Source organism: Amblyomma maculatum, chromosome 1 (genome assembly GCF_055883805.1).
Source record: "Amblyomma maculatum isolate TAMU_Amacu chromosome 1, ASM5588380v1, whole genome shotgun sequence".
NCBI lineage: Eukaryota > Metazoa > Arthropoda > Arachnida > Ixodida > Ixodidae > Amblyomma > Amblyomma maculatum.
In genome coordinates this window covers 262,015,535-262,028,846 of record NC_139344.1, presented here as the reverse complement: position 1 = coordinate 262,028,846, position 13,312 = coordinate 262,015,535, and the positions used below count along the sequence as shown (strand labels likewise).

At 48.7% G+C, this 13,312-nt stretch overlaps 1 protein-coding gene and 1 pseudogene across 1 annotated transcript in view; one reads left to right on the top strand and one right to left on the bottom strand.

The window, feature by feature from the left end:
- Positions 1-230: 230 nt before the first annotated feature.
- LOC146206394 (astakine-like) overlaps positions 231-13,312 on the bottom strand; it is a 28,162-nt gene continuing 15,080 nt past the window's right edge. The window contains exons 3-4 of the mRNA XM_084591070.1: positions 8,123-8,204; positions 231-2,205 (exon numbers count right to left, since the gene is read on the bottom strand). Coding sequence (XP_084447196.1) covers positions 1,949-2,205; positions 8,123-8,204 — 339 coding nt within the window. The 3' untranslated portion in view covers positions 231-1,948. The remainder of the gene's footprint in view (positions 2,206-8,122; positions 8,205-13,312) is intronic.
- LOC146206395 (uncharacterized) lies at positions 5,276-7,239 on the top strand (annotated as a pseudogene).

The following is a 13,312-nucleotide window of genomic DNA, read 5'->3' as shown; positions in this document are numbered from 1 at the left end:
CTGCTGGAATCCGGTGAAAATATGCTTCACAAGGCTGCTAGAGGACAATTGATAGATGTACAGTCTTGTCCTGTGGCTCCACATTAGTGCTGCACTCCCTTTGCACTCCAAAGCTGTACTCAGATGCAAGTGACAGCACAGAACTCTGAATTTACTGTGAGTATCTTGTAGATATGAAGGAATATGGTCATGTGAAAGGTGTTCATAACAAATTCATCGAAATAAAAATGTTTTGCCTTTTGTTCCAAGTCATACATGAAAGTTTATTGAAAAGGAACAGCATGAGCAGTTGAGGAACACTAAGCAAATTTCAATCTCCACTGTCCTGCTACTGAAGCAATGACTGGCAGGCCTTGGAACAGTCAGTACGTAGAAACAAGTTCTGTGAACCTCGACTGCAACCAAGCACTTTTTAAAGGGTGGAGCCTGGTATCACCCTACAAATGCCACTATTGATCATAGTATGAAAAATCATGCTATCTTTGGACATACAAAATAAATATAGACACATGGACATTGCTATTTACAAACATTCATGAGAAAGAACAGTGTTTTGAGATAAATTATGAAATAGTATACACTGAAGACAAGCAGCATATCCACAATATTGCTTCTGTTTACAAGCACTGTTCCATTTTCGAAAACTCGCTTCCTGCGTTGCATCTTGCTTTGGCTGTGCACATCTTAGCAGTGGAGGAAAAACTACTGCTGGCTTCCATATATAAAGGACCTGAGCTAGTAGTCTTGGCTAGTCATTAGTATGAAGTTCCGACAGACCACAACAATTTCATGGCCTCGTGGAGGTAGGAATAGTGCCGCACCTGCTTACAACAGACTACAAAGTACTAGTGCACAGAATTTGCAGAAAGAAGCATACCATGATGAAGCGATACATTGGCACCTTGAAATTACACTGTTCTTTCTAGTGGTATTGCCTAATGACAGATTTGTAATATGTCTCTATGCTTGCTGTCAGTTTGCAAATTTACCTCTTCAGACACCCTGAAAGCTTTCCATTGGTTCAAGCAGTCATCAGTGCTGATAGTCCCTTACGGCCATACATTCCATACATTGTGTGTCTTGCAGCATGCTACGGTATAAATTGAAGGGGCAGGCAGCATGACAACTTGCTGATGTGATGCAGGCATGGTAACCTTAAGGAGGTGCGGTACACAGTAATGATCGTTCAGAGACTACATTTTGAATGTCTGAAGCATGAATACAGTGCTGTCCTGCAGCATGTGACAACAGAGTAACAACGGGATGCAATCAACCTCTGCTGAAGACATCTAGGAAACAAAAAAAGAAGCAGGCAGAAAAGGCAGGTATACAAGCATAGAAGTTCCCGTCAAAACATAAGTGCTCTTCCAATTCAGAGCACTTAGTGACTACTATATCAGCACCATGGGCAACAGCAGACAAATTTCCCAGGCCCATCTAATAAGCCACTGTCGGGCTGCTTTACATGGAACCTTGCAGGGGCCTCGTTCCACATGTATGAACTCCATTACAACTAAACAAAAACATGTAATCACAGTTGAAATGCTCATCTGGTGGCACGTATACAGATGTTGAGTCAATCTGTGGCTACGTATGTGAAAAGAGATTTGAAGTTGGCCATATGGTGGCTGCTGTACTGGCAATGTATACATACTAGCGATTAGCTCCAGCTCGTGGGTTTCAGCGTGCCAAATAAGAACCTGCGCATTGAGCACGACGTGGTTCGGAAGAAAAAGTGCTAGCATAGAGGAGATTTCTCCACCCAGCTGCGATTGTGTCTTCACAGGAGCAGATCTTTGTGGAATGTGTCGTGCCTGGCGGCGGCGCTGTGCAAGCTGTCGCCAAATGCACGAGGGTGGCATTCGCGGGCAGCAACCAGTGCTGCACACCAGATGACGTAATGCGATGCGGTGCCAAAGAGGCGCCTCAGGGTATAGCGAGGAGGCGATCACTGGTAATCTTCATAAGCGCCGGCGAGGTCGTTGCCGACGTGGTCGCCTAGCGTGGCCGGTTGGCACTGCGCCGCCGTGCACTGCAAGCCGCTGGCACAGGGGCAGAGCAGCGTGTAGGTGGCGATGTTCTTTTGCTGGACGCCCCCATTGTATGGGTACCACAGGGTGCGGTTCTCGGGCGCGTTGTACGGCCGGCACGTGTCGCCGATCTGGCCGAACTTCTCGCAGCGTGGCACGCTGTAGCGCTGCATGCCTGCATGGTCAGAGCACGGGGTGAGCACGTATTAGGACGCAAGTCACAGAAAGCACCTGGTGGGCGGGTTGCCCGAGAAGCCATGCACGCAAGCAGCGTTGGAACTTCGTCACAACTTTATTGTACTTGTAGACCCGCTGGACCGCTGCTGCTCAATTGAAATATCGCTGCGATCATAGCGGCGCATGTAACAGCATGCACCAACCAAATAGGAGGCTGGTTTGTTGGGTTTAACGTCTCAAAGCGACTCGGGCTGTGAGAGATGCCGTAGTGGAAGGCTCCGGAAATTTCGATCGCCTGGGGTTGACATCGCACAGCACACGAGCGCCTTGCTTTCCGCCTTCATCGGAAAGCAGCTGCCGAGGCCGGGATTCGATCCTGCATCCTTGGGTACAGTAGTCGAGCACCCTAACCACTGCACCTTTACTACGGGGCCCAAATAGAAGGCCCGTGCGCTAATGCAAGCAACTACGGCGCCCAACAAGCCCAGCAGGATGGTGGTCGCGTCGCCTAACGGCCAAATAGCGAGACAATCTTGTCTGACCCGATTAGAGAAGCTTTTAGCATAGCCGGGACGTACTAACGTGCAGTGGCAGTGCGTGCACAGGAGGCCACCAGTAAAATAATGATCGCTAGGCTGCCTAATGCACCATAGCGAATATTACTCGCCTCACACCATGAATACTCTACAGATTCGGGAGGAGACCATACCTACCACCGCACAGCTTCCCTATTCACAGAGCAACGTCTAGGTGGTGTAAAGGCCATCAGAGGAAACTTCAAACATTTTTGCCGTACCTCATTTCCAATTCCTTACCACAGAAATTAAGCCAACTTATCGCTTCTGCCATGAAGCAGCCGTCGGAACTCCCGGCCTAAATCCAGCGCTTCTTACCACTCCACAGATTTCAGCAGCAGATATACCAATTAGCTCAGGCTGATTGGTGCTCTAGGCCGCTAACGTTAGCTGTGTTGCCTTCTTCGCCGTTACAATACCAGTTTTAGCGGACAACAGGAAACAAGATACTATCGTGGACAAAATGCGTCCCGCGTTTGCGGCGGCTCTGATTGGTAGAGACGGGATGACGTCATGGAGGTCTCGACCAATCACAGAGCACCACCACAGTATGCGCGAATACGTGCCTTATATGGCCTTATGTCAATCAATGAGCAATTACTAATTAATGACGGATCAGTTTAATCAATGACATGATCAGTAACTAAACAATGACTAGTTAGTGTATAATTGATAATTGAAGTCTAATTTATAACTAGCTATCATTCACTAATTAATTTAATTATATGACTAATTATTGATCTGTTGCTTACCAGAATGCGGCACTCAGACTTTCGCATTTTACTACAAAAGTCCCTCGTAATTTTTGCTATTAGAAACTCGCATGCAGTTAGGCGCAGGCACCTGGTCGCAATTACAAGTCTCTAGCCAGCCGTTAACAACAGCAACACTTCTTTATAATTTCGAAGATTCAATTACCCGGGTGTTTACCGTCACCGTCACGCGCCCCTTTTTCACAAGGCGCAGCGACGGGCACCGAAGCGCGGGCAGCGGGCACCCGCTTGAAATTAATGTTTTTTTCTTTTTTGTGTGGTCGGCAGGCATTAATGGTCCGTATTACTTTATAGCTAAAAATTCGCTTTACACGTCGCGCGCAATACACAGCTTTCAGGGCAACGTAACTCAGCTGGCGCACTACGAGACAGTACTTGTGCACCACCCAGGACCCCCGCGGACCGACGTACTCTTATGCAGGCTCTGAGAACGTTGAGCTAGATCAACCGTTCCAGCTCCACGACCTGAGGGCGGCCCTGGCGAAAATGAAACGTGGCACTGCTCCGGGTCGTGACAAAATTAGTCAAATTGTTAGCCAACCTCCCCGACACGGCATACGCATCTTTATTGGATTACATTAACTCAATATGGCTTGGGGAAGTGCCATTCCCCTTCGAATGGAGGACCACCCTGGTCACCTTCATTCCTAAAGCTGGCAAGGCTAACAACACGGACAACCTTCGTCCCATCTCTCCGACTTCCTGTGTGGGCAAACTAATGGAGACGATGGAACGCGACAGGTTGTCCGAGTTCATGGAATCCCAACACATTTTCGCGGACACCATGTTCAGGTTTCGCCCACACAGATCTGCACAGGATGTCTTGCTACAACTAAATCGGGCTGTCCTCGACCCCGTCGAAAACCCCCATAATGACAGGGTTCTACTCTCCTTGGATTTGAAGGCAGCATTCGACAACGTTACCCACGAAATCCTTCTCACCCACCTCGCTCAAACTAACTGCGGTAAAAACGCCTTTCAATACATTCGGCAATTTTAGAACGACAGACAATCTTACATTCGAATCCAGGATGAGGAACACGGACCTTTTCATTTAGGAACCAGGGGTACACCTCAGGGCGCGGTGCTCTCCTCTCTCCCCTGTTATTCAATCTGGCTATGATGCACCTGCCGGCCCAGCTGGGAGCTGTCGCCGGTGCGCAGCATGCACTGTACGCCGATGACATCACCCTGTGGGCCACGCAGGGCTCCCTCGGAGACATTGAGGCCAACCTGCAGCAGGCGCGGCGACCATAGTGGACCTTTATGCTCGTCGCTGCGGGGCTGGGGCCTCCAATGCCCAAAAGTTTGAATTTGTGCACATACGCCAATCACCAAAGTGTCCAGCCGAAATTGCGTTGTCTCTTGAGACAGTTCCAATTCCTGAACATGTCGAAGTCCGGGTACTGGGGCTCTTCATACATCAACACAGGCGGTCAGAAACGACATTGGCGAAACTGCGTAAGGTGGAGGACCAGGTGGGCCGCATGGTCCGCCGGGTTTCTAATAAGCGCGGGGGGTTACGGCAGTTACGGTGCAAGGACGCCTTGCGGCTGGCGCATGCATTTGTAACGGAGTCGAATTCTATATTCGACTCGATCCGTACCTCTACCTGCGGAAGCAAGACGAGGATGCACTCGAAGTCATCCTCCACAAAATTATTAAACGGTCCCTGGACCTCCCCGTGAACACCTCCAACCACCGTCTCCTGGGGCTGGGCATGGTGAACACGTTTCGGGAGCTCCGGGAAGCCCACTTGACAAACCCAATATGCACGTCTCTCGAAGACATCGTCGGGTCGCCGCCTTCTTGCCCGACTACATATCCAACACACCACTCTCATGGAAGAGCGCGTACGCATTCCATCCCACTGGAGATGCGCCCTCCACGTGCACCCTCTTCCCGCAAACATGACCCGTGAGTACCATAATGGCCGGCGCCTGCCGCGGGCGGAAGCCTTGGCTCGTCACTATGGATCGAAACCCGGCGTATTCGTGGACGCCTGTGGTCCCCACCATGGGGGATGGTATACGGCTGCAGTCGTACACCAGTCCGAACTAGTGAACGGACCTACATTTCGAGCCCGTAACATAACACATGCGGAAGAGGTCGCCATTGCATTAGCTGCAGCTCATCCCACTTCCAAAACAATTATTTCCGACTCGCGGGGGGCCTGTCGGAACGTCGAGCAGGGCTGGGTACCGTACCTAGCCTATCACCTTCTCCAAAACAGCGTCTACACCGGGGCCCCGCTCACCGGAATATCATTTGGGCTCCTGCTCACATGGGCCTTGAGAGAAATGAGGCAGCTGACGCCGCCGCCCGCGCACTCTCTCACCGGGCATTCCCCTCCGACCCCGATGATCAGGAGCTCGAATTCATTCCAGCTTATTCTTTCAAAGATGTTTTACTATATCAATCTGGCCACGGCATTTATCCCCGCCCGTGTAAAGGCCTCTCAAAGGCGGAGGAGCGGCTTCTGCTCCGCCTTTGTACAAATACTTTGCTGTGCCCGGCAGCTCTCAAACACTTCGACCACTCTTCCTCGGGCAGCTGTCCGCACTGTACGAAGAAGTGTTCGGACGTTTACCACATGGTGTGGGCCTGCCCCTCATCCCAACCCCACCCGGAAGGACTGGGAGGCGACCTTGCTCGGATGCTCCGACCTCAGGCCCAAAAGGCCTTGGTTGAGCGCGCCCGGGCAGCGGCCGACGCCACTGGAGTCTCGTACTAAGGACCCCACCTAGTGCTTGTGAGGACTGACCTCTTAAGGGCTTAGTGCAATCATACCTCCCTGTGAATGCTCTTTTGAGCCAATAAATGTCTTTCACCACCATCAGTTCTTTGAAAAACGCGCGGCTTCCATAAGGAGCAGCACGTAGCAGCAGTGTCGAAGTAATGCGCACCTTGTTAGTTGTAAAGTAATATGGCTATTACAGACAATTCCGACCACAAAACATCAATTGCAATCGAGCGCCTAACTGCAACAAAAAAGTTGAGCTAACTTAATTCCAATAGGAACAAGGTACATACATCTGCTCCCGATGCCAACGTCGCAAGAGCCACCGCGATACCTTGAGAGAACGCTGAAAAATTTTGAATCAATTTGATTTATGGAAGTGTCTATAAAGATACGTCTGACGTACCCACTCGATCCTTGCTGAAGGTACGATGGACGTTGTTGTAGGCCCATGGCTAAAATCGCAGCTGACGTATGCCCGCATTCGGCCCGCTACTCTCACATAGAGCTCATCCTCCGCGACTTTCGAGGAGGTGCAAACAGAAGTTTACCAATACTTGAATCTCTGCACTCCACAAATGAGAGGTCGTCGTCAATCCCGATTGCATGCAGCGAGTGCCGCTGTTACTCGCACCGGTTGCATATGCAGTGACGGCAGCAGGCGACGCGATGCACTCCAGCATGAGCATATTCACTCTATGCCTTCGCCTCGCACTTAGTAGACAGTCTCGCAATCTGTCACCTCGATCTGCTCGTAATTTAAGCAAGACAATTCGTTAGAATTGACGCTGTCTGCGATCCTTCACCGACCCCTAGCTGGTAGAGTTGTCATTATCCAGCGCCGGACTTCACTATGGAAATAATACCGAATAATTTTGCACGACGATGTGTAACGACCGGTTCACAGCCGAAAGTCATGGTGTTTGTCATGCATGTAGCAGCGCACAGTCTATTGTTGACACACTCGAAGTACACGCCCATCGTCCCCCTTTCCGGGCAGAGTATATATAGACACGGCATAGACACCTATAACAACCGCGCGACTCGCACTTGCAATCGTGACAATTTGAATTTGCCCAAACAACGAACGGAAAGTCTTGCAAGATACACCGGACTTTGAAAGTAGACATATCCGAGGGTGAAATATAACGGGTCCGACCAGAGTACCTTACTACATTCAGGACCGCGAACTAAAAAAACACCGATATCGGATACGTACCGGTGCGGACAAAAGTAAACGGAACACGCTATTTCCTTCTACAATTGTAGACGCCAGTGACCGTTCACTTGAACAAATATTGTTTGCTCATCTGTAGTGCAGAGGCGTGATTTTAATTTAAAGGGAAAGACGTGCTCCGTTTACTTATGTCCGCACCTGTACGTCCGACTTGCCCGGAAAGAAATTTGCCGGGTCCGACCGACGTTGGTATGTGTATAGTTTAGAGCCCAGGGGCTCTACTTTTGAGCCATACTACGTGGCTCGTAATGCATTCCCACGTTTCCCAACTTGCTGAAGACAAGATTTTTCGTCCTACCCTCTCCAATGCTATAAGACTTCCACAATTGCTAAAGAAAGCACAATATATTACTATACACATACATACGTATACCTTTAGCCTAGCCCTGAAACAAGCATTCTGTGTACGAAATTGTGTCTTTCGTCTCGCTGCACATACCAGCGTAAGCCAATGCAATAATCATCTGTAATCTGTTCCGAGGAGAAATGCATAACAATGCATTGCATAAACAATGCATAAAGTCGCTCAGTCATTTCGAGTTTTCGAAGCCCGTGCTTCAGCCGTTGCCTATGCAGGAATGCTGGCTTACCGACAACGCAGCACTCGTCAGGGAGGCAGTCTTGTGGTCCAGTGCAGGAATCCGGCAACCGGAAGGCCCACAGGGAACCCACCTGAAATAACGGAGGAAAAAAAAAATTGTTCCAACATTTTACACATGCATACAGCGCCCGCGCAAACGCATCAAATCGGTTATACAAAAATACAAATACTGTTACTGAAGTGGGGGGACAACATATTCAATGGCAAAAAAATGAAAACTTTAGGCGGCTTAGAAGAAAACCAGACGGCTACTAGATATCGCATGTGGTCTAGGTCATCTAAAAATAAATTGCCACAGCACATTAAATCATTCAGACACGATCGTTAATATACCCGTCATTTATTTGCATATAGGCGGTAATAACAATGTGGCATACTGTAGAAAAGAAAGGCTATCGCGTATGGCTCATCGTTATAGTCCGAATGCTTTTCTTCATTTTGTCCCCGAAAATATTAATTTAACCTAAAGATGGCACCTCCGCGATCCTTTTTAACGTCTTTACTTCCCCCACGGCGTGCAATGCGTCACCTACTGTTTCGACGCCCTCCACTTGGAGATAATCTTGCCCTATTTAAGAATGAGATATAATGATGTATGCATGTGCCGATTATATTACGTGGAGTTCGCCATTTCTCAGTCGCAATAAGGGACGCCATGGATAGCAAACTGACCTTGCTTTTAATAGTCTACCATGGTTATTCGCTTAAATGACCCAGTATTCAGTTCCTTTTCCCGCCTACTGGGCTCCTTTTCTTAAAAAAAGGTTTCCCGCCTCAAATTTCTCTTGAAAGACAGAGATAAGACATTTTATCTGACAGCTTTTAGTCGCCGGGGGCAAATGAGATGGTTCCATCAAGGCCAGTCGATACTAGGCTCTCAGAAGGAAGAACAGTAATAGGAGGTTGAATTTTGTGGCAAATGGGCACGTCTAGAGGCAATGTTCAAGGTGTTTGCGTGAGATTCAAGCTAGTTAGCAAGAAGCAGTAATATAAGGTGATCGCGGGAGCTTGCGGTAGGTCAGTTATAGCTGCCGGTGGATAGCGCTACCCTCATTGTAGCTTGTGGGCCTTTCAAGCTGCATAGCAGCCGATTTTGGAACTGCGAAGATAATGATTGCGCTGCCTTCTTGCCCTCCGCTTTTCCGGGCTACAAGCATCAAGCTAGTTAGCAAGAAGCAGTAATATAAGGTGATCGCGGGAGCTTGCGGTAGGTGGTCAGTTATGGCTGCCGGTGGATAGCGCTACCCTCATTGTAGCTTGTGGGCCTTTCAAGCTGCATAGCAGCCGATTTTGGAACTGCGAAGATAATGATTGCGCTGCCTTCTTGCCCTCCGCTTTTCCGGGCTACAAGCATCAACCCCCCCCCCCCCCCCCCCACACACTAACTTGCTGGCTTTTTTTTTTCTGTGTTTTCTTCCCTATCATAACAATCTTGTTTGTCGTTGCCTCATACATTGGCTAAAAATGACGCCTCTGTGGACAAGCTGATAAGGTGAACAGAACGCATTTTAACGTTCTTAAAATAAAATAAAATAAAATAGAACAAAATAAAAGAAAAACATCGCCGAGAAGCGCTATCTTTCGGCGAATATTCCAGATTTATCAGAGCCTGTCACCGCACCCTCCTTGATGACGCGTAAAAAAAAAAAAAAAAAAAAAAAAAAAAGAAAAAAAAAAGAAAAAAAAAAAAAAATAATGTTACTAGTTCGCGGGGAGTGTTAGCTGTTAAAGGAACAGCGAAAAGAGAGGGGCTATAAGATGTTTCCCTCGCCACGGAAGGTGATGACGTAACGTGGCGCTGCTTCTTGTCTCGGTTGCGGCTCGAGCGATCACCTTCATATTGATTGCGACTGTACTTGCGAGCTACTACTGCTGCTGCATCATGTGTATCACGTAAAAGAATGCTAACTATTTCTCCTTTTTTTTTTTTTTTTTTTGTCTCGTACACGAAATTCCTCGCGACACTCAGGCATTTCGCCTTCGCCCTTTTTCTCAGGATGTCCGTCTTATGCTGGACCTAGTTCACTTCCGAAATGGGCTCAAATGCAGTTGAAGCATCAGAGACCGTTATTCTATTCTATATATACACGATCTCCATTGTGGCGTTTTGGTGCTGTGCTTGTGGAGCGCCCTCACGACGACACATGCTCTGCTGAGCAATTTGCGGCGCAGCGGGGGCACAATTAACGCTGTCGCTGCCGATCGGTCGTATGCACATTTCAGCGGGAAGAACTTGCTTAGAGAACTAGAAACAGAAGCAGCGTAGGTGCGAGGGTTTGCGACGGAGGCGGGACTCGCACTTCCCCGAGCAGCCGCTCAGACAGAGCGCGCTCGCCCACGTGCACCGTCTCGGAGAAACTACGCGTTTCTAACGTTTTCGTAGACGTACGACGTACTACTACGGGAAACAGCACAGCACTCGATGGCTCCGACGATTCTGGGGCGCTCGTGGTGGCTCGGTCGTTCTTGCGTTGCTCGAGGCGCGCCAGATACAGGCCCGGAGAGACTCGTGGCAAGCTCGCGAAACTTGTGCGTCACTCACAAATGTCAAGTTTTTAGTTATGTCAGGATAAAGCGCAAGTACCCGAGCATTGTCCTGACAACTCGTTCTGGCCATCTTGTACGTGGGAAAGTTGCTTGAAATATCGCGAACCAGTTTCATACGAAGCTTTAAAAATGCAGGAAACACTGGTGCATGCGTAACTTCACACACGTTGGGCACAAATATGTGCTGATGCGAGCAGTAGCGCACTGGTCAGCGGTTCAAAGGAGGCGATCGAATAATTGAACCAGGCAGTTGCTGTCGAAAAACTGCCGTGGTTTAAACTTGCTAAACCCAGACGAAGCGAAAACTTCGTTAGGCTTGGTTACGTTTCTTGTTAATCATTATCGCTACTATCACTATCACCTGAATCACTATCACAGCTGGATGAGGGGGCTGTGGCTGTGGAGGCAACCAAACGACGTCTTGAGAGCTGGATAAGGCATACTAGATAATGCTGGTGGCGTTGCGCCATGGCGGGACAGACTCCGTCACAGTAGGGAATTGACTTGGCTAGGACCTTTCTGGCCCACCTGGTAAAACAAGGAAGCCTCAGTACCAATCCAATGAATGCATCGTCACTGATTTATCACTACTGCCATCATTATCGCTAACAGCGCCATTATCATCACTACTATCATCATTATCACTAACAGCATCGTCGTCGCCATCGCTATTATTCTCACGCTAGACAAGGAGAAGGACAAGGGCGAGCCCGGGGTGGTTAAATGTGAGCCCTGCGGCAACGTATCGACGGAGGCCAGGTGTGACAACGACCTTATAATTGTAATGCATATACGATATTTCTAGGCACACGATTTCAGCTGGTTTGAAAGTAGTCCCGAGTCCTCCGTGACTCTTCGCTTTGGCGCGTGAAATGGGTTAATTCCGACATGCTCCATCTGCACAAACATGGCGCACTACCTCCCAGTGGAAGACTTTTTTCAAGGTATTCACCGCGGTCTTTAGAGAGCTCCTTGAGACGCTCTCCGCCAAACGCCTCTTCACAACGTGCGTAAGCGCTCGCAAGATGCGCCAATCGGTGGCAAACGGTACCGCTCGCGGCATTCCTAGCTGCGCCGAGAATGCACGCTCCCTGCAGGAAGGTCGCCTGTCTCAGCGGCGGGTGAGGACGGCCCCGCGCTTCAGGGCTTCGCACGCGTGCGGCCCGTCGACAAGATGGCTTTTCGGCGAACACAGTAGCGATACCCAAGAACGGCGTCGTAAGCTCATCTGCCAGTCGTCAGATAATAGACTTCATGCGTGGCTGCCGCATCTCGAAGCAGTGGGTACGGGCACGACAACTCTGAGATCAGCTTTGCGTTGAACTGGAGGAACTCGAGAGGCCTGTATACTGATGGTATAACTAATGGTATAAGACAAAAGCTGTTCTATTCTTCGCAACAATGGCTGGCAGCTTTTCTTCGCACTGTACGCTCACGCTGCTGGTTGTCATTGGTCTCGTGATTTGTTTGTTTAACGCACCAGACTGGTGCATTCCTCTTCGCTGGACAGAATATGGACGCTCAATGCTGCGCTTCATTGTTCCGCAGTTATTAAATTGCTAAGCACAGGAATATGCGCGGGCGCGGATGAATGTAGCCTGTATGACGTTTGTAATGCTTTGGTAGTTAAATTTTAGTTTGCATGTATGCGTATGTGCCTTGTTATTTTTGTTATTGTTGGCGCCAAGGTGAACTTTCTGCTTCCCGATTGTAACGTACCAGCCTTTGCAGTCTTGATAGTCTTTGTATAGAGACATATAGGCTGTGCTATTTTAACATTTTTTAACACTGTATCCAGACATTTAGCCTACTATACTGTTCCTTCCAAATTAACACTGACGTTGTTGTTCAGCACTTTGCACTGCCTTTGCTGTGTGCTTTTGCCTTGTACAAGGGGTCCCGGAGTGCCTTCAAGTGATATATTTTTTCACTTGTCGAGACATACCCACATCGTTTTTATGTGAATAAAAAAACTTGACTTGTAGACGACCCGGCCCGGTCGTCTACAACGACTTCATATTTCTGCAAATAGGTTTTGTTTGGATCTGTCAGAGGGCCCAGCGAACGGACGTTCAGGCAGTCGTAGACACTACAGAGCCTGTCGCATGACCCGCATTGCCACATGGTCAGAAGTGGGTTGTCTTGTTTGTTTTTTTGTTTTCCTTTTTTTCATTTAATGTAGGCTCTACTGCCGAATAGAAACATTGCGGCCTTTTATGCTATGCAGAACATCCGTTTGTAGAAGTTTCGCACACAATGCCATATGGCAGCACATAGCCAGCATATACAAACATACATGCAAAGCCTCTCAGAAGGGGATAAGGAACGTTACAGTACAGCTGCATCGAATTGTCGTCCTGAGCAGAAATTAATGCTCTGCACATTTCTGGCCCTATGTCCGGCGACAGAAGGGTTATTTAACGGTGATCAGGCTCGAGTGAAAATCATGGTCGACCTATAAATTTCCTTGCAAAATCTGTCAGCGATGGGCGATATCTGTATTCCCTTTCTTTTCGCTCTTTCCAGCTTACACAAGATATGTTTTCGGTGAGAGTGATTTCTGGTTAGAACACGGTATACCCTGTCGATGCAGGCGAACCTTTATTTGTCCTCAATGTCCCTTTAAACCAAG